The sequence below is a fragment of the Olea europaea genome, chromosome 16 (assembly GCF_002742605.1).
Source record: "Olea europaea var. sylvestris chromosome 16, O_europaea_v1, whole genome shotgun sequence".
NCBI classification, from domain to species: Eukaryota; Viridiplantae; Streptophyta; class Magnoliopsida; order Lamiales; family Oleaceae; genus Olea; species Olea europaea.
Window position 1 is genome coordinate 16,884,650 of NC_036252.1, and position 23,968 is coordinate 16,908,617.

A 23,968-nucleotide genomic window follows, 5' to 3' on the forward strand; every position below is an offset into this window, starting at 1 on the left:
TATTTCAATTTTAAACTTGATACAAAAGCGTACTCTGTTTTACTGTTTTCTTTTATTAACTTTCACAAATTACGCGTTTGTGTCATTGATAACAATATGGAGAAATTGGCAAATCTTGTTATGCTGTGCCTTTTGATCTTTTGTAAATTTAGTAATGCAAACCAGGAAATTTACCTTCACAGGTTGTTCAAGTCCAGAATATCACAGAATTTTCCTGTCTCAGATTATTGGGAAAATTTGCACGAAATAAGAGAGTCATCTCGTGTGTATGCTGCACCTCAAGATGGGTTAATGCAAGCAGACAAGATTGAAAAGTTGCCGGGACAGCCTGATGGTGTGGATTTTGATCAGTATGCAGGGTATGTTACAGTTGATCCACAAGCTGGAAGAGCACTGTTTTATTATTTTGTTGAGTCCCCGGAAAATTCTTCAACCAATCCTCTGGTTTTATGGTTAAATGGAGGTACAAAATCTTTCTCTTGCATAATGATGAGATAGAATCTAGCACTCGACAGGACTAAAGAATTTTAAAAAATGAAAATATTTTGTCGTACCATGCATAGTCCTCGAGACCAAATATGTATCACTTTTCACTTTCAACTATTCATGGAGTTAGTATATTGATAGATTCCATTCAAGTTTAAATGGAAATTTTCGAATTGACTTAACAGGATTTAGATTATATTCTGATTACCAGGTCCAGGATGTTCATCCTTTGGATATGGAGCTATGGAGGAATTGGGCCCTTTTAGAGTCAATAGCAATGGAAGAACTCTCTTTCGAAATAATTATGCATGGAATAAAGGTGAGATCAACTATTAAGCTGTAACAGAATCCGAATTTCATGTTCTTTTTTGGCAATGAATTTGCTTATGGCTTCCAATGAATTTTCTCCAGTGGCAAATGTGATTTTCTTGGAATCACCTGCGGGGGTTGGTTTCTCTTATTCAAACACAACGTCTGATTATTACAACGCCGGTGATACTAGCACTGCTAATGATACCTATACTTTTCTTATCAACTGGCTTGAGAGGTTTCCACAATACAAAACCCGGAATTTCTACGTTACTGGGGAGAGTTATGCTGGTCATTATGCTCCACAGCTAGCATACACAATATTGCTTAACAACAAGAACCCAAATCAAACTGTTATTAATCTAAAAGGCATTTCTGTACGTTCAATAAGCACCAGTTTCCTTTACATTTTATTTTATTTATTTATTTATTTATCTTCTAACTTTTAACAGATTTTATTGTATGAAATATTTCAGATAGGAAATGCATATATTGATGACTGGACAATCTCACCAGGATACTACGATTATTTTTGGTCACATGCCATGAACTCAGACGAGACTCATAAAGGCATCTTTACATTCTGTAATTTTGAGAATGGCACTGAATCAGACAAATGCAATAATTTTATACATAAAGCTTATAATGAGGTGGGAGTTATTGATACATCCAACATTTATGCTCCACAATGCCAGAATCCTGCACTTAAAAACGAATCGAGTGGTTCAGTAAGCCCTTTCTATCTACTACTCACTTTGCCCAACTTTTTTTCCTTCATTATGTTACTCTTCGATTGATTTGATCAGGTTAACTTCTTTGATCCCTGCATGGATACATACGTGCAATATTACTTGAATATCGCAGAGGTTCAAAGGGCTCTTCATGTAAAACCTACAAATTGGACTTTTTGCAGGTAAATATAGAAAAAGAAATAGATGTCTTGAAAAAATAAGAATCAAGAAAGTTAATTTTGATCTGTATGTGCAGAACTTATAACTTTACAGACATGCCGAGAACTGTTTTGCCAATCATTGAGAATCTTATGGCTAGTGACTTGAAGATTTGGCTATACAGGTAAGTGTTTATGTTGAACCATGGATGATATTAAAGCTTAGTTGTTAGTGGGACAACTCATATATTTGCCGAATTAAATTTTGCCCCTGTTTGTTTCCCATTGTTTACTTATTAAAATGAAAAATATAATCGTTATTCATCAAATCAAACCACCATATTTGAAAATCTCTCTCGTGTGGGCTCAAACGAGGCAAAATTTTTATATATAATCAACAAGAAGACATAAACACACGACAGATATCATATTGAACCATCTCATTTAAAACCTTATTTATTCGTCAACAGTCTGGTCGTAAATCCTTGAATAAGCACAGCATAACAAGATGGAAATGGCTAACTTCTGAGTCATCTTGCCACCTACTTATTCTATTCATTTTGTCAATCTTTAAGTCTATCTACATAGTTCATCTTGGCCGCACAGAGATTATGAATTTAGAATGGTTAAGGCATTTCTTTTGTACGTTTTTGCAGTGGTGACTTGGATGCAAATGTTCCGGTGACAGCTACCAGATATGCAATAAACAGACTAAAGCTTCAAACGAAGAATATCTGGCGTGCATGGTACCTTGACAATGAGGTGAGTTATAGATTAATCTAACGTATGTCGTAAGATTTGTTAACCGTTGAAAGCCTACATAAACCACCATGAATTTAGATGAGATATGGAGACAATATTAGGGATACTCCTTAGTTTTATGGGAGACATCTCCATCAGGTTTAAAATTTCCAAAACCACATTAACATTCATCGTGTGACCACTTTTGGAGTAATATATCATCTAAAATGATGTTGATATACCTAAAATATTTGTGAGCCATAATTTTTTGCAGTTAATAGTAATTTTATTTGTTTTTCTTTTTAGAAATAATTGATGCTCATGGACTTTGTGCATATATAATTCTAAATATGCATGGAAGTGGATATCTAAACCTAATATTTATTAAAGAATTTGGTAATGTACGATTTAATTTTTTTATTTGAGATGGTACCCATCAAATATTTTGGTTTATTACATTGTATTATATTTTTTATGTGTTGAATATTTGTTCAAAATCAATGGAATGATAATCGACTAGTTGTTGGGCTCAATTGTGGAATTGATAGAATAAAAAAAATTGAAAAATGCAATATTAGATTTTTTTTTTTTTGCTTATGCGTACGCACAGGCTTATTTTTGTGCGTACGCGAGATGTGTTTTGATAAAATTAGAATTAAATTTTGCTTTTACTATATGTACGCATAACTTTAAAAAATAGTCGTTGGCTGATTTTTCAATTTGAAACTTGGGAGCCGTTTTGAATTAAAAGTTGCCACTTTTCATCTTGTTTTGACATCATTTCGAGATGCATTGATTGAGATCTATAAATAGGTGATGAATGATCAATACAAACATAATTAGAATCATTAAAAACATCTTGAGATCCATTTATCATTCCATATTGAATCAAACTATTGACCTACATTCATATTCAAGATCTTCCTTTATATTCTTAAAGTTTTGGAGGATTGCATTTGTGCTTTGGTATTAAATCCTTTACTATGCTTGATATAATCCTACAAACCGTTTACCAAAACCCTTAAACTTCTCATTCAATCTCGAGAGGAGGCAAATATAATTTGAGGACAACGATCCCGTGTTCAAGCCTCAAATTCGTTCTTGACGTATTTCGTGATTTCTATTCATTTTGTCTTTATAATTTTGTTGTTGTTTCTTCTCCAACCCCTTATTTTCCAACAATATCAAACTATATTCTGCGATGGAGAATGATACAACTATGGCAACCATCAAATTCATGAATCAAGATCTGGTTAGATTGGATCGTTTTGACGGGAGTAACTTCACACGGTGACAAGACAAGTTGAAATTCCTCCTAATGGCGTTGAAGATTATTTATATTCTTGATCCAGATTTAGCGCCTTTGCCGGAACCAACGAATGTAGAATTTGAACCAATCAAGTTCGAGAGACAAAAACGCCAAGAAGATGAATTGATTTGTCGTGGCCACATCTTGAATGCATTGTCGGATCGTTTGTATGATCTATACACCAATTCAACTTCAGCGAAAGAAATCTGGGAAGTATTAGAAAGTAAGTACAAGGCGGAAGAATAAGGTATAAAGAAATTTTTGATTTCTAAGTATTTTGATTTTAAATTCTTCGAAAATACCCCTCTTCTTCCCCAAGTGCATGAGTTGCAAGTGATTGTCAACAAATTAAAGGCGGTAAAAATTGATATATCGGAGACCTTCAAGTGGGGGCTATAATTGCCAAACTTTCCGGAACTTGGAAAGGATACCGGAAGAAGATCATGCATAGTTCCGAAAATTATTCTTTGGAACAATTGCAAAAGCATCTTCGAATCGAAGAAGAGTCGAGAATACGTGATAAAACTGAAAATTCTCATGAGGGCTCTTCTAAAGCAAATGCTGTGGAAAAAATAGAACCGCCGGCAAAATTCAACAAAATGAAGCCTTCTAGGTACTTTAACAAGTCCAAGAAGAAGACAAAATGAGGTTGTTTTGTGTGTGGAAAATCTGGTTACTATGCCAAGGATTGTAGGCACCAAAAACAAAACAACTTCGAGGCCAAAGTGAATTTCATCCAAGATGACAAAATTGTGGCCACCATAAGTGAAGTAAATGCAATCAAATAAAATATTCCCGGGTGGTGGTATGATACTTGTGCTCCGGTACATGTATCATATGATAATTTTTTGTTCAAAATTTATCAAGAAGTGGATGGAGAACAAGAGATTCAAATGGGAAATGAGATGCGGTCTAAGGTGTTTGGAAAAGGAAGTGTAGACATTATATTCACTTCTAGGAAAATTGTTACTCTAACTAATGTACTACAGATTCCGGCTATGAATAAGAACCTAATTAGTGGCAATCTCTTGGAAAAATCGGGCATCAAATGTGTTTATGAGTCCGACAAACTTGTACCATCCCTTAATGAGAAATTTGTTGGAAAAGGCTATTCGTGTGAAGGAATGGTCATATTATGTACCGTTGACAATGAAATGAATAAAAGTAATTTTGCTTATATTGTGAATTTATTTTCATTATGACATGCTAGATTAGGTCATGTTGGTAGAAATACAATAAAATGCATGAAAAAATATAACTTGATCTCATATGATGAAAATGATGAACATAAATGCAAAATATGTGTAGAATCTAAAATGATTAAAAAATCATATCAAAGTGTTAAGAGAACATCTAGTATTTTAGAATTAATTCATACTGATATATGTGAACTTAATGATATGTTAACTAGAGGTAGAAGTAAATATTTCATAACTTTTATAGATGACTTTTCTAGATATACTTATATTTATTTGATAAAACATAAAAGTGAAGCCTTTGACATGTTTAAGACATACAAGAAAGAGGTTGAAAATTATCTAGGAAAGAAAATTAAAATTTTAAGGAGTGATAGAGATGGTGAATACTTTTCCAATGATATTAATTTGTTTTGTGAACAACATGGAATTATTCATCAATGTTCCGCACCTATGACATCCGAACAAAACGGCTTGGCTGAAAGAAAAAATAGAACATTTGTAGAAATGATAAATGTCATGCTTATTCATGCTAAGTTGTCATTTAACTTGTGGGGTGAAGTTTTATTAAGTGCATGTAGAATACTTAATATAATTCCTTCAAAATATACTAAGGTTTCTCTTTATGAATTGTGGAAAGGAAGAAAATCAAACATTGGATACTTCAAAGGGTGTCTTGCCTATTGCAAGAAGACGAATCTTAATAGGACCAAATTGGGTCCAAGAGGCATTAAATGTGTCTTTTTTGGATATGTAAATAATAGCAAATATTATAGATTACTAAATTTGGAATCCAATGTGATTATCGAATCCAACGATGTGGAGTTCTTTGAGGATTCGTTATCTTCGGATAATGAATTGAGGGAAAATCTTGAAAATATCCCTGGCTCAAGTGGAACACATGATGAAATGTCTTCTAAGGATGTTGATGAATCTAGTGAACCATGAAGAAGCAAGAGAACTCGAGTTGAAAAGTCTTTGGGATTGGATGAAATCGATTCTCAACTTATCTCCTTTTACTTAGTAGAGAGAAATGAGTTGAATGTTGTGAGAACAATTCTTTTTGTTCTACAAGTAGAGACCAACCCTAAGACTTGTAAAGAAGCTATGGCTTCTTGTGATAACATTTTTTGGAAAGATGCAATTAAGGACGAAATGGATTCGATAATGTCCAATAATACTTGGAAACTTGTTGATTTACGACCGGGATCCAAGCCTATTGGATGCAAATTGGTATTTAGGAGAAAATACAATGTTGATAGATCCTTAAATACCTTCAAGGCTAGATTAGTAGCTAAAGGATATCGACAAAAGGAAGGAATCGACTATTTTGACAATTATGCATCGATAGCTAGAATAACATCGATTATGATATTATTCGCTTTGGCTTCAATATATAACTTGCATGTTCATCAAATGGATGTCAAGACAGTATTCTTAAATGGAGATCTCGATGAGAAGGTCTATATGGAACAATTCGAAGGGTTTGCCCTACCTAGAAATGAACATAAAGTGTGCAAATTGGTGAATTCTTTATATGGTCTGAAGCAAGCACCAAAGAAATGACATGAGAAGTTTGACTTAGTAATAATATCATTCGGGTTTAAACATAATAGCGTTGATAAATGTTTATATTCTAAAGTTTGTGATGATTATGTGACATTTATATGCTTGTATGTTGATAACATGCTGATTATGAGTAATCACATGGACGGAATAGAAGAAACAAAGAGGTTTCTTTCTTCCACATTTAGGATGAAAGATATTGGATAAGTGGATACCATTTTAGGTACCAAAGTCACAAATACTAGTGGGGGTTACTATCTAAGTCAATCACATTATATTGAGAATGTGATAAATAAGTTCAGACATTTGAACATAAAGGAATGTAGTACCCTGATTGATCCATGTTCAAAAATAATAAAGAATGATGGAAGGACGATTGCTCAATTGGAATATGCAAGTGCTATATGGGAGTCTTATGTATGTTGTTCAATGCACAAGAGCAGATATAGCTTATGCAATAAGTAAACTTAGTAGGTTTACTAGCAATCCGAGTAATGATCATTGGAAGGCTATAGTGAGAGTTCTTGGATACTTAAAGAAAACCAAGAGCTTGGGCCTACAATATAATAAATTCTTGACGATATTGGAAGGATTTACCGATACAAGTTGGATATCTAGCACGGGTGAAAGTAAATCCACTTCGGGTTAGGTATTCACTCTTAGAGGAGGTGTTGTTTCTTGGAAATCAAAGAAACAAACATGTATAACACACTCGACCATGAAATCTGAATTTGTAGCTTTATCGGATACTGGAAAAAAGGCTGAGTAGCTTAAGGATCTCTTATATGAGATACCTTTGGGATCGAAGAATATTTCTTTAATACCTATCATATGTGATAGTCAAGCCACGTTAGCAAAGGCATATAATGAGGTATACAATGGAAAGTCTAGACATATGAGTCCAAGACATGACTAACATAAGGAAATTAATCAAATATGGAATAATTTCTCTAAATTATTTAAGGTCAATCGAGAATTTAGCGGATCCTTTAACTAAAGCACTAAATAGAGATTTAGTGACGTCTACTTCGAGTATGATGGGGTCGAAACTCTTTAATTAAAAAGGTCTACCAACGACGACAACCCTACCTGTCATTACTCAAAAGGTAATCCACGAGTTCAAAGATTAACAAAAAGTCATTCAATATGTGAATGGTTGCAACATTATTCAAATTCGCAATAACCCTATCCTAATAAAAATAATGTTGGTTGTTACTGATGTGAGGGTTGAGCTTAAAGCTCTGAATGAAATTCAGTGCTAAAACACAAGTACCTTTAAAAGTAACGAAGGTATTAGAAGAACTTCACATAGACTAACTTAGAAGTGGTGCCGCCTCAATAGAGAGTTGGAGTTCCTCTCTTAAAAGTTTCTTGAATAGGATGGGTGCAAGACCATAAAAGCGCTAAACGATTTGAGGAATTTGAGAACACGTGATACTTATGTATGTGTTCTTACCGATATTGTCACAAGGAATAATTGGTTCAAAACTTCCATGCTACCTCTAATTCCGACTTTACTTTATTTGAATTACACTATGGTTAGATTCAAAACGAAAGATATCTAATCCTTATACATACGTGTCGTCTTTTTGAATATGTGATCGTATTGATTTTGAACAAGTGGGAGATTGTTGAATATCTGTTCAAAATCAATGGAATGATAATGGATTAATTGTTTGGCTCAATTGTGGAATTGGTAGAATCAAAAGAAATTGAAAAATGCAATATTTGATTTTTTTTTTTTTTGCCCATGTGTACGCACAGGCTTATTTTTGTGCGTACGCGAGATGTATTTTGACAAAATCAGAATTAAATTTTGCTTCTACTATGCGTACGCACAGTTTATACTATGCGTACGCATAGTGTTAAAAAATAGCCGTTGGCTGATTTTTCAATTTGAAACTTGGGAACCGTTTTGGATTAAAAGTTGCCACTTCTCATCTTGTTTTGGTACCATTTCGCGATGTATTAATTGCGACCTATAAATAAGTGATGAATGATCAATACAAACATAATTAGAATCATTAAAAACACTTTGAGATCCATTTATCATTCCATATTGAATCAAACTATTAATTTACATTCATAATCAAGATCTTCCTTTGTGTTCTTAAAGTTTTGGAGGATTGTATTTGTGCTTTTGTGTTAAATCCTTTACAAGACTTGATATAATCCTACAAACCGTTTGCCAAAACCCTTAAGCATCTCATTCAATCTTGAGAGGGGCCAAATATAATTTGAGGATAAAGATCCCGTGTTCAAATCTCAATTTCGTTCTTGACGTATTTCGTGATTTCTATTCATTTTGTTTCTATCATTTTATTGTTGTTTCTTCTCCAACCCCTTATTTTCCAACATTATGTATATTCAATTAAAAATGTATTTTAAAAATAGAAAATCAATTAATTAATTAAACGGAAGGTAAATCAAGATTTTTTAATTCCCGTCCCGTCCCGTCCCGTCCCATCCCAACTCCCAAACGTCTCGGATAGGACAGGAATGGTAATGGGCTCTCCAACCCAAACCCCTATTCCTACCCGTTGCCATCTCTAGACTAAAATCTAACCGAAAGATAGTATACGCTAATTCACTAAAATATTACATACCTTCAAAATTTATTATAAATAATCATAAAAAATAAGTAAATTTGTACGATTAAATTTCAAACTTTGTCGAATAAATTCTATATATAATATGTCAATTTATATTCTTATAATTTATTGAGAAAATTTCATCTTTTTTTCATAAGAGCATTTTATGCATATCAACCTCATTTTTAAGATAATATATGGCTCAAAAATTGATCAGTGGTGTACGTAATACTCAAAACTATAAATCGAAGAGATCAGAGAGATTTTCCAAACCGAATTGTCTCTAATATCATCTCATATAAATAACATTAAGGAGATGATCAATATTACACACAACATGGAATTTTAAGTTCTTGCAGCCTTGAATGCTCTGTGATAACTGGAATTTCACAGATTGTTTGCTTTTGATCGTTAATGTGGATGAATTGCAATGGCAGGTCGGAGGCTATGTGGTGGAATACAATGGGTTAACATTTGTAACAGTGAGAGGAGCCGGACATACTGTTCCAAGCTATCAGCCTCAGCGCGCTCTTACCATGATTTCTTCCTTCCTTCAAGGGACTCATCTTCCCTTCTAGGGATCTGAATTTAACCACACCAAACAAGTTCGTTCATGTTTATCATTCTTAATTCCTTCGTAGGCCAAGGTACAAATATTTTGTATAACGACAAAACAACCAGGTTAAACCAGTTGGCAATCATGCCCTTAGCTTCTTATCGCATTTCTGTGTAATAACTCATTCAGACAGCAAGTTTGCTTCCATTTACAATGGTTAAACTACTATTGTTTCATCTACAGTAAATGTCTAATGCAGGAAAAAGTTCTGTCTGTTTTAAGGTTGTCTTTTTGTCTTTCACAGGCAACTCAAATCCAGAATTGCTTTACAATAAAGGCTAAACCTAAAGACTAAGAACTGAATTACATTAAGGAAAAAAATGAATCTTCTGCTCGGACCAGGACATTGTTGGTTCGCTTTTGAAGCAGATAATGTAGCGGAATCAGATACAGGTCTTGCAGCCACTGTTGATCCTCTTATTCTCGATGCAAAGCTTGAGAGCATCGTCAAAAATGGAGTCACCTAAGTACATGTGCACACTGCAAACGACAGCAAACACTTCTCAACCTTCAGTAGTGTTTTAAACACTGTAGGTCACCCAACTTACAACTAAGTTCCATTTTAGTCACTCAACTAAGGATTTCATTTCAAACAAACTGTCCCTGTTTAGCACTAAAAGTCTAAAACTAACCTGCTGCAGTTATTACGCCTACCAGTGCGTTGTGATCTCCACTTAACATGGCCACTATTACTGATTCACGTGATAATATGCATATTTTGCCTGGAAAATCATGAATTACTAGTGAATTGTTGCTACGCCGTGCAATTTAGCACTTGTTCGTGCTTCTTCAAATGCAATACTTTAACTTATATCCAATAAATTAAATGTGCGAAACTTCAAAACAACAAAAAACTATGCCATACACAGTTTCCTCTCTGCCTATAGAAGCTAAAAGGAAAAAAGTTTGCAGCAAACTTACATAGAGAGAGAGCAATTATACATCACAGAGACATATATAGAGCAATGCATCAAATTTATGTTGCATGATTATAATTTACAAAACCGCACTGCATGCTCAATCCGTCATAAGAAAATTCCTATTTTCAGCCTTCACACAACTGAATCAAACCACAAAAATTCACAACGAATTCAAAAAAATGCATCAGGCCCCAAGCAGCAAGCACTTGAATTTTGATTTCTAGGCTCCAGTCATGGTTAATTACATAAGTACTCCTGAGAATTGCAATGAAGTTTAGTTTTCAAACAAGAATGTCAGGAGGGTTTCAATAAATTTCCTCACCTATTAAGTAAAGCTCAGGCTGGAATTGTCAATGCCATTAGCCTTCACCATCACCTGCCTTGGTCACCTTCTGTCCCGCCAAAACCGCACAAAGCCACCTCTGTCAAGGAACACCACAACCTGCCACCACTACCATCACCCACCGTCTCTCAACCCAACACCTCCATGATATTGTCGTTGCAACACCACTGTTGCTTTAAACTCTCACAAACCACCTCTGCACTATGCTGAACAATGACGATGGAGAGTCAATGGATTTGAAATCAACATAAAGTGAGCCTCAAATTGGTTAGGTTTTATGGTGAACTTATAACCTTAGAAAGTGTGAGTTATCAAACACCATTACCGGATTTGGGAAATTGATTTCAAATCCATCAATCTAAATGGGATCCTCAAAGATTTGCCTTAACCAATAAAAAATGACCTAAAAGCTGTAATAAAAAGCCCAGACATCAAATTAATGCCACTAACCCTTTACCGGCGGCATTAATTCAATATGTTGAATATTTGGTGCAAAGTATTAGTACATCCACTTCCCACTCTGACATGGAGTGATATCAATTTTGCACCTTTTATTCTAGCATCAGTAAAGTGACCTTTCTGAAATAACGATCCAGAAAGGTGTATCTCGATGCAACTTTTTCTCTTTCAATCTTTCTATGCTCAAGAAAATCCTGATGTACTTCATATTAGATGTTGACATGTTATTATGGTTACCCAAAATTACTAAAGAATCTGTTTGCCACTTAATTCAATCTCTCATTTACAGCCTATATCATTATTTACTTCCATATTTCTCCAAATGAATCCTGGAGATATTCTATGTTCCTGGCAATGATTTGGTCAAACTTCATTATCAACCACATACCACGTATTAAAATGGATTATTTTCCACTGGACAGTGTAACGGAAACTTCCAAATGAAAATGGCTGCTCGACGGTTGGTTTTTCAGATTCATTTTTCTTGTTACTAGTCTCTCTCTGGAGCCTTCTTCGAGAGAGATTTTTCATCTCTTTCTTCTCTTTGGTTAAATTTTTCTTGTGTAATTGTATTTTTACACTAGGCCTTAATAATTTGTGGGTTGGTTTTTGTGGCTGTTGGTTTCGGTTTGTGTAAACTATGGAGTTAGGGCTAAGTACTGTGGAAGGATTTGTGTTTGGTTTCGTAGATCTGTTGATCAATGATCGAAACTTGTGTATTCTGAGTGGTTTGATGTAACTTTGGTTCTCTTGGACGGCAATTTGCATAGTGGAACGGGTTCAACTACTGAGCCCCCCAAATTAGGCCGTGTTTGGTTGAACTAGGTCAACAAATTTCGTTGTTTTGTCTTGTTTTTCGTTTTATCATTTGAGTACTTTGATTTATTGTTTTCAGTCAGAGTTCTTTATCATCAAGAAATACCCAACAAAATTGGTATCAAAGCCAAGAGGGTTTCTGGATGTGCTTCTTTACACAAGTTATTCTTTAGGTCGAAGAAAAAATATTTTGAATCTGAATTTTTTTTTAAGATCTGTCGATTTTTTAAAGGATCTGACAAAATTTTTTCACTAATAATCTTATTTTGTGACTTTTCAGTGAGTAACGGTGGACTTATCACCACTTGGCCACTGGTGATTGTGTTCTTGGTCTCAGGATTGATCCCTTTTTTACTGTTTTTCACAAACAGTAGTTTGGGGAGAAATTTCCATAAATCTTTATAATTGTTGAACTATTGATGCATGTTTATTGATATATGTAACTACATAGTTACTTTCTTGTATGGAAGATGAATCTGACTTGCATGGACATATGTCTGCTCAATGATACGTTATGTTTCGAAATTGCTTAAGACTGCAGCTTGCAATTCTTGATACATAATTACTGTCATTGTGATCATTATTGATATTAATATAATTCTTGATCAAAAATCATACTTATCTGCTTCAATTACTATATTTTGATAAGTGCTTTAAATTGGAATTTTTTTAAAAACCTTTTCTGTTAATAGTTTGATCTGCACATGAGATCACACTATGTCCATGAGTGTTGCCACCCTTTTACACAACCTGCAATGGGTTTACAGGTCAAATTAAGTCAATTCGATGGAAAGAGAGACTACGCTATATGGAAACAGAAAATGATGGCCATTTTGGTCCAACAGAGGGTTGCAAAAGCCCTTGATGCTCCAGAAAAATTTCCTGATGAACTTAAAGCTAAACCTAGTGAAATTGAAGAGATGAACGAAATTGCATATAGTTCAATAATTTTGCATTTATCTGATAACATGGTTAGACAAATTGATGAGTCTAAGACTACTAGAGATTTATGGACTGCTCTTGACAATATATTTCTGACCAAAACTTTACCAAATAAAATCTATCTTTTGGAAAAACTATTTAGTTTCAGAATGGACCCAGAAGTAAAGTGACCTTTCTGAAATAACGATCCAGAAAGGTGTATCTCGATGCAACTTTTTCTCATTCAATCTTTCTATGCTCAAGAAAATCCTGATGTACTTCATATTAGATGTTGACATGTTATTATGGTTACCCAAAATTACTAAAGAATCTGTTTGCCACTTAATTCAATCTCTCATTTACAGCCTATATCATTATTTACTTCCATATTTCTCCAAATGAATCCTGGAGATATTCTATGTTCCTGGCAATGATTTGGTCAAACTTCATTATCAACCACATACCACGTATTAAAATGGATTATTTTCCACTGGACAGTGTAACGGAAACTTCCAAATGAAAATGGCTACTCGACGGTTGGTTTTTCAGATTCATTTTTCTTGTTACTAGTCTCTCTCTGGAGCCTTCTTCGAGAGAGATTTTTCATCTCTTTCTTCTCTTTGGTTAAATTTTTCTTGTGTAATTGTATTTTTACACTCGGCCTTAATAATTTGTGGGTTGGTTTTTGTGGCTGTTGGTTTCGGTTTGTGTAAACTATGGAGTTAGGGCTAAGTACTGTGGAAGGATTTGTGTTTGGTTTCGTAGATCTGTTGATCAATGATCGAAACTTGTGTATTCTGAGTGGTTTGATGTAACTTTGGTTCTCTTGGACGGCAATTTGCAGTGCAATTTAGCACTTGTTCGTGCTTCTTCAAATGCAATACTTTAACTTATATCCAATAAATTAAATGTGCGAAACTTCAAAACAACAAAAAACTATGCCATACACAGTTTCCTCTCTGCCTATAGAAGCTAAAAGGAAAAAAGTTTGCAGCAAACTTACATAGAGAGAGAGCAATTATACATCACAGAGACATATATAGAGCAATGCATCAAATTTATGTTGCATGATTATAATTTACAAAACCGCACTGCATGCTCAATCCGTCATAAGAAAATTCCTATTTTCAGCCTTCACACAACTGAATCAAACCACAAAAATTCACAACGAATTCAAAAAAATGCATCAGGCCCCAAGCAGCAAGCACTTGAATTTTGATTTCTAGGCTCCAGTCATGGTTAATTACATAAGTACTCCTGAGAATTGCAATGAAGTTTAGTTTTCAAACAAGAATGTCAGGAGGGTTTCAATAAATTTCCTCACCTATTAAGTAAAGCTCAGGCTGGAATTGTCAATGCCATTAGCCTTCACCATCACCTGCCTTGGTCACCTTCTGTCCCGCCAAAACCGCACAAAGCCACCTCTGTCAAGGAACACCACAACCTGCCACCACTACCATCACCCACCGTCTCTCAACCCAACACCTCCATGATATTGTCGTTGCAACACCACTGTTGCTTTAAACTCTCACAAACCACCTCTGCACTATGCTGAACAATGACGATGGAGAGTCAATGGATTTGAAATCAACATAAAGTGAGCCTCAAATTGGTTAGGTTTTATGGTGAACTTATAACCTTAGAAAGTGTGAGTTATCAAACACCATTACCGGATTTGGGAAATTGATTTCAAATCCATCAATCTAAATGGGATCCTCAAAGATTTGCCTTAACCAATAAAAAATGACCTAAAAGCTGTAATAAAAAGCCCAGACATCAAATTAATGCCACTAACCCTTTACCGGCGGCATTAATTCAATATGTTGAATATTTGGTGCAAAGTATTAGTACATCCACTTCCCACTCTGACATGGAGTGATATCAATTTTGCACCTTTTATTCTAGCATCAGTAAAGTGACCTTTCTGAAATAACGATCCAGAAAGGTGTATCTCGATGCAACTTTTTCTCTTTCAATCTTTCTATGCTCAAGAAAATCCTGATGTACTTCATATTAGATGTTGACATGTTATTATGGTTACCCAAAATTACTAAAGAATCTGTTTGCCACTTAATTCAATCTCTCATTTACAGCCTATATCATTATTTACTTCCATATTTCTCCAAATGAATCCTGGAGATATTCTATGTTCCTGGCAATGATTTGGTCAAACTTCATTATCAACCACATACCACGTATTAAAATGGATTATTTTCCACTGGACAGTGTAACGGAAACTTCCAAATGAAAATGGCTGCTCGACGGTTGGTTTTTCAGATTCATTTTTCTTGTTACTAGTCTCTCTCTGGAGCCTTCTTCGAGAGAGATTTTTCATCTCTTTCTTCTCTTTGGTTAAATTTTTCTTGTGTAATTGTATTTTTACACTAGGCCTTAATAATTTGTGGGTTGGTTTTTGTGGCTGTTGGTTTCGGTTTGTGTAAACTATGGAGTTAGGGCTAAGTACTGTGGAAGGATTTGTGTTTGGTTTCGTAGATCTGTTGATCAATGATCGAAACTTGTGTATTCTGAGTGGTTTGATGTAACTTTGGTTCTCTTGGACGGCAATTTGCATAGTGGAACGGGTTCAACTACTGAGCCCCCCAAATTAGGCCGTGTTTGGTTGAACTAGGTCAACAAATTTCGTTGTTTTGTCTTGTTTTTCGTTTTATCATTTGAGTACTTTGATTTATTGTTTTCAGTCAGAGTTCTTTATCATCAAGAAATACCCAACAAAATTGGTATCAAAGCCAAGAGGGTTTCTGGATGTGCTTCTTTACACAAGTTATTCTTTAGGTCGAAGAAAAAATATTTTGAATCTGAATTTTTTTTTAAGATCTGTCGATTTTTTAAAGGATCTGACAAAATTTTTTCACTAATAATCTTATTTTGTGACTTTTCAGTGAGTAACGGTGGACTTATCACCACTTGGCCACTGGTGATTGTGTTCTTGGTCTCAGGATTGATCCCTTTTTTACTGTTTTTCACAAACAGTAGTTTGGGGAGAAATTTCCATAAATCTTTATAATTGTTGAACTATTGATGCATGTTTATTGATATATGTAACTACATAGTTACTTTCTTGTATGGAAGATGAATCTGACTTGCATGGACATATGTCTGCTCAATGATACGTTATGTTTCGAAATTGCTTAAGACTGCAGCTTGCAATTCTTGATACATAATTACTGTCATTGTGATCATTATTGATATTAATATAATTCTTGATCAAAAATCATACTTATCTGCTTCAATTACTATATTTTGATAAGTGCTTTAAATTGGAATTTTTTTTAAAAACCTTTTCTGTTAATAGTTTGATCTGCACATGAGATCACACTATGTCCATGAGTGTTGCCACCCTTTTACACAACCTGCAATGGGTTTACAGGTCAAATTAAGTCAATTCGATGGAAAGAGAGACTACGCTATATGGAAACAGAAAATGATGGCCATTTTGGTCCAACAGAGGGTTGCAAAAGCCCTTGATGCTCCAGAAAAATTTCCTGATGAACTTAAAGCTAAACCTAGTGAAATTGAAGAGATGAACGAAATTGCATATAGTTCAATAATTTTGCATTTATCTGATAACATGGTTAGACAAATTGATGAGTCTAAGACTACTAGAGATTTATGGACTGCTCTTGACAATATATTTCTGACCAAAACTTTACCAAATAAAATCTATCTTTTGGAAAAACTATTTAGTTTCAGAATGGACCCAGATTGTTAAGAGTTTGGCACACAATGATAAAAATTTTGATGATGAAGACCTTGCTATGATTTTATTGAATGCATTACCTGAATCACATAAAGATATTAGGAATGCTATTAAGTACTCTAGGGATAAGTTGACCCAAGCTATAGTGATAGATACCTTGAGAGCTAGAGAACTAGATTTAAGGAAGGAGTATAGGTCTAACCCTAGAGACGAGAGTATGCTTGTTAGGGGAAGACCAGAGAAGAGCAAAAATGGATTTCAAAGTAAAAAAATCAAGAGGGAGATCAAAAGGGAGATCAAAATCTCGAGACAAGAGTGATAAAAAATGTTACCACTGTGATACGACAGGTCATTTTAAAAGGGATTGTTTTGACTGGATAAAAAACAAAAAGATCAAAACAATGGGGAATTAAATAATGCAACTATGGGATCTGAACTTGACAGCCTGCATGTGATGACTATAACTAGTGATGAAACCAATAAAGACGGGATATTAGACTCAGGGTGTACCTTTCACATAAGTCCCATAAAATCATGGTTTTATAACAACAAGGATATAGAACCTAGGAAGGTTTATATGGGAGACATCAACTCTCAGGCTGTTGTTGTTGGGATTAGTGATATTGCCATGAAAATGCATGATGGCATTGTCAGGACATTAAGAAATATGAGATATTTACCCAATCTTAAAAGAAACCTAATCTCATTAGGGGTTCTTAAGGATGAGGGGTATGTTTTTAAATCTGATAATAAGGTTCTAAAAATTATTAAAGGGTCATTAATTGACATGAAAGGACCTAAGAGAAATGGCTTGTACTACCTTAAGGGTAATACCATGTCTGCACCTAACCAAGTCTGTTAAATGTTACATAGAATAAATCTAAATTGTGGCACAATAGGATGGATAATATTGGTAATAAAGGTTTAAAGTACCTCAGCAACCAACAATTACTTGGTAAGGACGACATTGAACCTTTGAATTTCCGTGAGACTTGTGTGTTGGATAAGTCTCATAGGGTGAGTTTTGAAATAAGTTCTTATAGTACTAATAGACCATTGGACTATGTGCATGCAGACCTGTGGGGACCTGAAAAACATCCTACGTTTGGGGGAAATAAGTATTTTTTGTCTATACTGGATAATTATTCCAGAAAAGGACAAATCTGAAACTTTTCAAAAATTTAGAAACTGGCTTAAGATAGTTGAGAACCAATTAGACAAAAAATTAAAAACTTTAAGGACTGATAATGGTCTTGAGTTTTGTAACTTTGAATTTGACAACTATTATAAGCAAAAAGGAATAATGAGGCATAGAACAGTCAGGTTAACACCCCAACAAAATGGGGTAACAGAGAGAATGAATAGGACTCTCATGAATAAGGTCAGGTGTATGCTTATTAGCTCAGGTTTAGCTAAAGGTTTCTGGGCAGAAGCAGTTAGTATACCTACATACTTTATTAATAGGTCTCCATCAAGTTCTGTGCACTTTAAAACACCACAGGAACTTTGGACAGGAAGACCACCAAGTCTGACACACATAAGGGTATATGGATGTGCAGCTTATGCACATCAGCCTGAGGGAAAATTAGAGCCAAAAGCCACCAAATATGTGATGTTAAGCTATCCTGAAAGTGTTAAAGGGTACAGATTATGGGTTTTGGGTAAACCGAGCATAAAAATTATTAATAGCAGAGATGTGGTTTTTAATGAATCTGAAATGCTGTGCCTAAAACAGAAAACTATTAAACCTGCATAACTTGGGAATGAAAAGAGTGTTCAAACTGAGGTGAAGTTAACTAGATTTAATTCGCTCCAACCTGAAGAAAGCAAAATTGAAATCCCTTTAACACAACAACAGAACCTGAACCTGAACCTATTGAATTAAATGAACCTCAGACTGGAAATGAAACTGAAAATAATAATCCCTCAACTAAAAACACTTCAATCCAAGATTACCAACTTACAAGGGATAGAAAAAGAAGGGAAAGAAGACCTAACCCAAGATATGAGTCTCAGAACCTAACTCATTTTGCCTTGGTGTCTGGTGAAACCATTGAACAAACTGAACCTGCTTCTTTTGAAGAAGCTGTGAGTGGTCCAAAATCTGTTTTGTGAAAAAGGCAATGGAAGAAGAGATGCAATCCCTAATGAAAAATAAAACATGGAAATTGGTTAATAATCCTAAGAATCATAGGATAGTGCAATGTAAATGGATTTACAAACTTAAAGAAGAGAATAATCCTAGTGATCCTTCTAAGTATAATGCCAGATTAGTGGCTAAAGGGTTTACACAAAAAGAGAGGGTTGACTATACTGAGATATTTTCCTCTGTGATCAAATATAAAACAATTAGAATAATTCTTGCCTTAGTTGTTCAGTACAATTGGGAGTTAGAACAACTTGATGTTAAGACTGCCTTCCTACATGGGGAATTAGAAGAGGATATACATATATATGAATTAGTCTCAAGGCTTTGAGGTGAAGGGCAAAGCTAATTGTGTGTGTAAACTGGAAAAATCCCTGTATGGTCTCAAACAAAGCCCAAGACAATGATACAAACGTGTTGACTCTTACGTTTAAAAGAAGTGATTATGATGCTTGTCTATACTATAATAATTCTAAGAGGGGACATGAGGTGTACTTACTATTGTATGTGGATGACATGCCCCTAAGTGGCTCAAACAAATCTGAAATCACTACAATCAAAAATCTTTTAAAATTTGAGTTTGACATGAAAGATTTGGGGAGTGCTAAGAAGATTCTAGGGATGGTTAGAGATAGGTCTGAAAATAAATTGGCTGTTTCCCAAGAAGCCTATCTAAATAAAGTTGTAACCAATTTGGAATGAAGGAATCCAAGTCTGCCAATGTCCCTTTAGCAGCTCACATGAATCTTTCTAGTGCCCATTCTCCTAAAACTGAGGAAGAACGGAGAGAGATCGAGAACATACCTTATGCTAATGTCATAGGTTCCACTATGTTCTCTATGATAACTACAAGACCTAACTTGGCTTATGCAATTAGTTTTCTAAGCAGATTTATGTCCAACCTCGGTAAACCACATTGGGCAGGTTTGAAATGGTTGTTAAGATACATAGTTGGTACTTTAAATCTGGGCTTCGTGTATGAGAAAATGACTGATAAACTAACATTAAAAGGGTATGTGGATTCGGACTTTGCTGGTGACAAAGATAACAGAAACCAACCCACAAATTACTGTAGCAAGGCTGTTATACAAGGCCTAGTGTAAAAACACAATCACATAGGAAATATTTAACCAAAGAGAAGAAAGAGATGAAAAATCTCTCTCTCGAAGAAGGCTCCAGAGAGAGAAACCAAAAACAAGAAAAATGAATCTGAAAAACCAACCGTCTAAGTCTCTCTCCCAAGTCAAGTCATTGATCCAATAACTAAGAATTAATCCTAGCCTTTCATTCCATCAGATCACCTCAACCGTCCAAAAGAAGCACAATCTTTGACACAAGTAAGAGACCATTTGGGGGCTGCCACGCAAGGGCCTCCTCAACCCAAATGGCAGTTGAGTCAAATGTCAAAAAATAACACTGTTTTAAAGTGTTTTTAGAAACACACTCTTTCAATATGTTGCCATTTTGAAGCTGTAAAAGAAAGTTTATTGTTAAAAGGAATCTTGAATGAATTGAACTTCTTGTATGATACTCCCACCATTTTCACAGATAGTCAAAGTGCACTATTACTTAGTAAGAACCTTATCTATCACGAAAGGTTTACATATCGAGGTGAAGTATCATTTTATTAGAGATAAAATCTCTACAGGTGAAGTTAATTTGGTTAAAGTTCATACTGATAAAAATCCCTCAGATATGAGAACAAAAGTTTTATCTGTTGGTAAGTTCTAGTCCTGTTTAACTATGCTTCATATTGACACGGGTTAATTTATTTTGCAGATGATGATGATGAACTGAATGTTCCTTATGCAAATTATGCAACCAGAGAGCCCAAGGTGAAGAAATGAAAGAGTGTGTTTATAAAAACACTTTAAAAAAGTGCTATTTTTGACATTTGACTCAGCTGACATTTGGGTTGACGAGGCCCTGACGTGGCAACCCCCAAATGGTCTATTACTTGTGCTAAAGATTGTGCTTCTTTTGGATAATTGAGATAATCTAATGGAATGAAAGGCTAGGATTAATTCTTAGTTATTGGATCAATGACTTGACTTGGGAGAGAGACTTAGACGGTTGGTTTTTCAGATTCATTTTTCTTGTTTTTGGTTTCTCTCTCTGGAGCTTTCTTCGAGAGAAATTTTTCATCTCTTTCTTCTCTTTGGTTAAACTCTTCCTGTGTAATTGTATTTTTACACTAGACCTTTTATAACAACCTTGCTACAGTAATTTGTGGGTTGGTTTTTGTGGTTGTTGGTTTCAATTTGTATAAACTATGGAGTTGGGGCTAAGTGTTGTGGAAGGATTTGTGTTTGGTTTCTGTTGATCGATGATCGAAACTTGTGTATTCTAAGTGGTTTGATGTAACTTTGGTTCTCTTGGATGGCGATTTGCATAGTGGAATGTGTTCAAGTCCTAAGCTCCCCAGATTAGGCCGTGTTTGGCTGAACTGGGTGAACAAATTTCGTTGTTTTGTCTTGTTTTTCATTTTATCATTTGAGTACTTTGATTTATTGTTTTCGGTTAGAGTTCTTTATCATCAAGAAATACCCAACAGCTGCTTTATTTTTTGTGTGTTTGCAATGAATTGAGTGGTTCCTTCGAGAACCACAAGTACTATCCATTTATCAACTAATTTATATCTATTATCAAATTAAACCGTATATAATTTTTTTCCCGAATGGAGGCACAACAGGCACGAGTTCTTCATTTCTTGGCACGCCATATAGAAAATTCATCTACTTCCTCTACCAGCAGCTAAACATGGAAGAAAACTAAAAGAACATACAACATGGAAGTTTAAATCAGGATAGAAGAAGATCAAGTTAGAATCGTAAAGAAGAGGAGATTGGTCGAAAGAAAATAAGGTGCATGCGAATATATGAAGATTGCAACAGAAAATATAGCAGTTGCAAATACAATTACAAAAGCAAATAAAAATCTGTAGGGAGCAAAGATACTACAGTTAATCAAAATGATGCTGAAAGCTCATCTAATTTCATCCTTTGGACAAGTAATAGAAAGGATCAGAACTAACCAAATAATTGCTTGCTCAGACAAACCGAGTAAGAGGCCTAATATTTTCTGAAAATAAATATAATTATTGGAGTTCAAAAACTCCAACTTTTACTAAAATAGTAATCAGAAATTTTGAAGTTTCAAAGGAATCAATGACCACATAAAAACTTCGAAGCTAAAATCGTAAAAATAATAATAATAAAATGAAAAAAAATAAAATTTCAAGCATAACCACCAAACTCTAAAACACCAATAAAAAACAGATTTATTAGTTTTCATCTTCCTGTATTCGTGAAATATATTCAAACCCAGATGTCACAAAAAACTAAAAACCAAAAACCAAGGTACATTGACATCCCACAAATACCATCACTTACATAGAATCAAACCCTACGATATTACTAGTATACCTTGACAGCTGTCCGACATCAAATTTTGACCAGGGCATCTAGGGCCACCTTTATACTGTATGTTCGAACTAGTATACCGCTTTCTAGCTGTGGGATCCGACCGTAGAACAGGGCAAAAATTACAGTGAACAAGAATCCAAAACTCAAGAACACTAATTCGATGGAGTGTGTATCTCTTTGTTCGATCAGCAAAACTGCAAATCCATGTGGGTAAGGACGAGTTGACTGCTTTACCCCAGTTCTGCTGATAAAGATTGAAAAAACTAATAAATGTACTGATGTAGTGACTGACGGATGGATTCTGCGGAGAAAACCTCGGTGGTTGATTATTTAGGTTTATTTGCAGAAACGGTCCCAATCTATAGACTCTGCGGAAAAAGGATATATCCTTTCATTCTTGATATTGACATCCTCATTTGAACCTTAAAAGCTAAACTATCAATTTCTTATACCAAAAAAAAAAAAAAAACCCTCAAATATCCTTATTTTAATAATAAAAAAGAAAAGAAAATAGGGAAGAAAAATATCTACATTTCTCTTTTTAGGGTGATTCAAAATATTAATACACTTATTATTAGGGATGGCAACGGTTCGTTTCGTTCGGCCAAAATCATTACCGAACCGTCAATTTTTTTGTCATACCATAACCGCACCATAATAACGTAAATCAGTTCGGTTCGGTTCGATTTGTATCTCAATTCGATTCGATTAATAATCACGAAAATAAATTATTTTTTATAGATTCATCCGTCAAGTTAATATAAAACAATTTATGAAAAGAGAGTCAATGAAAACAAAAACATAATATTCTAAATGAAAATGCAAACATTATCCCAAATTCCAATTGTAAAATACAAATTTAACGGACAATATTATGAATATAACAATACTAAATTTTTCCTTCGTTCTTGATTCTTGTACATTATAGTTACTTGATTCATGCTCAATAATTCAAAAGTTTCAACCTTAACTCATATTCAATCTTCATTCAGCACTCAAAATTAATTCCTATATAATAAATAAGAAATATAAGTAGAGAATACAATGATACTAACTGATTCAAAATGGCTTTAACTAATATTTAAATAAAAAAATGTACCTCTTCGTCAACTTCCTTTTCATTAAACCTTATCATCCTTACTAAAAGAATGATTTTTTTTTAAGTGGGTAATCGGTTCGATTTTGATTCGACAGCGTAAATACAATACCCGCACCGTCACACACCGGTTCATTAAAATCAAATACCATATCCGCCCCATTGCACCATCGATTCGATTTTTTTCGCCACATTCGATTCGATTAACCGCAATTTTCGATTTTAACGGTTCAAATTGTGATTTCTACTTATTATTTAAAAGAGTAATAATGAAATTACATAGCAAACTCTTTTTCAAAACAAGCACCAAAGATTTGATGGTTTTTCTCGATACAGAAACACTATGCCCTCATTTGGCCTCCATTAAATTTCATTACATACATTTCATTTTTCTCTCTTCTATTTTTAACCACACAATCTG

The 23,968-nt window shown here is 34.4% G+C and overlaps 2 protein-coding genes and 1 long non-coding RNA gene across 4 annotated transcripts; 1 reads left to right on the plus strand and 2 right to left on the minus strand.

Annotated features, from left to right (window-relative positions):
- On the plus strand, positions 1-9,916 carry LOC111412308 (serine carboxypeptidase II-3-like). Its single transcript, XM_023043184.1, has 8 exons — positions 1-463; positions 698-805; positions 898-1,172; positions 1,272-1,523; positions 1,602-1,708; positions 1,783-1,869; positions 2,341-2,446; positions 9,525-9,916. Exons 1-8 carry the CDS (start codon positions 97-99, stop codon positions 9,663-9,665), a joined length of 1,443 nt encoding a protein of 480 aa, XP_022898952.1. The 5' UTR covers positions 1-96; the 3' UTR covers positions 9,666-9,916.
- Positions 9,770-23,573, minus strand: LOC111412696. The gene is made up of 4 exons (XM_023043618.1): positions 23,551-23,573; positions 22,452-22,819; positions 10,336-10,425; positions 9,770-10,183 (listed from the first exon to the last, which is right to left on the minus strand). Exons 1-4 carry the CDS (start codon positions 23,571-23,573, stop codon positions 10,167-10,169), a joined length of 498 nt encoding a protein of 165 aa, XP_022899386.1. The 3' UTR covers positions 9,770-10,166.
- Positions 10,522-13,999, minus strand: LOC111412309. 2 transcript variants are annotated; one of them, XR_002706010.1, is made up of 3 exons: positions 13,355-13,999; positions 10,946-11,541; positions 10,522-10,878 (listed from the first exon to the last, which is right to left on the minus strand). It is a non-coding gene; the product is annotated as an uncharacterized LOC111412309 (long non-coding RNA). The 2 variants fall into 2 exon arrangements; XR_002706009.1 differs by lacking the exon at positions 13,355-13,999 and having other exon boundaries at positions 10,946-13,336.
- Positions 23,574-23,968: the final 395 nt, after the last annotated feature.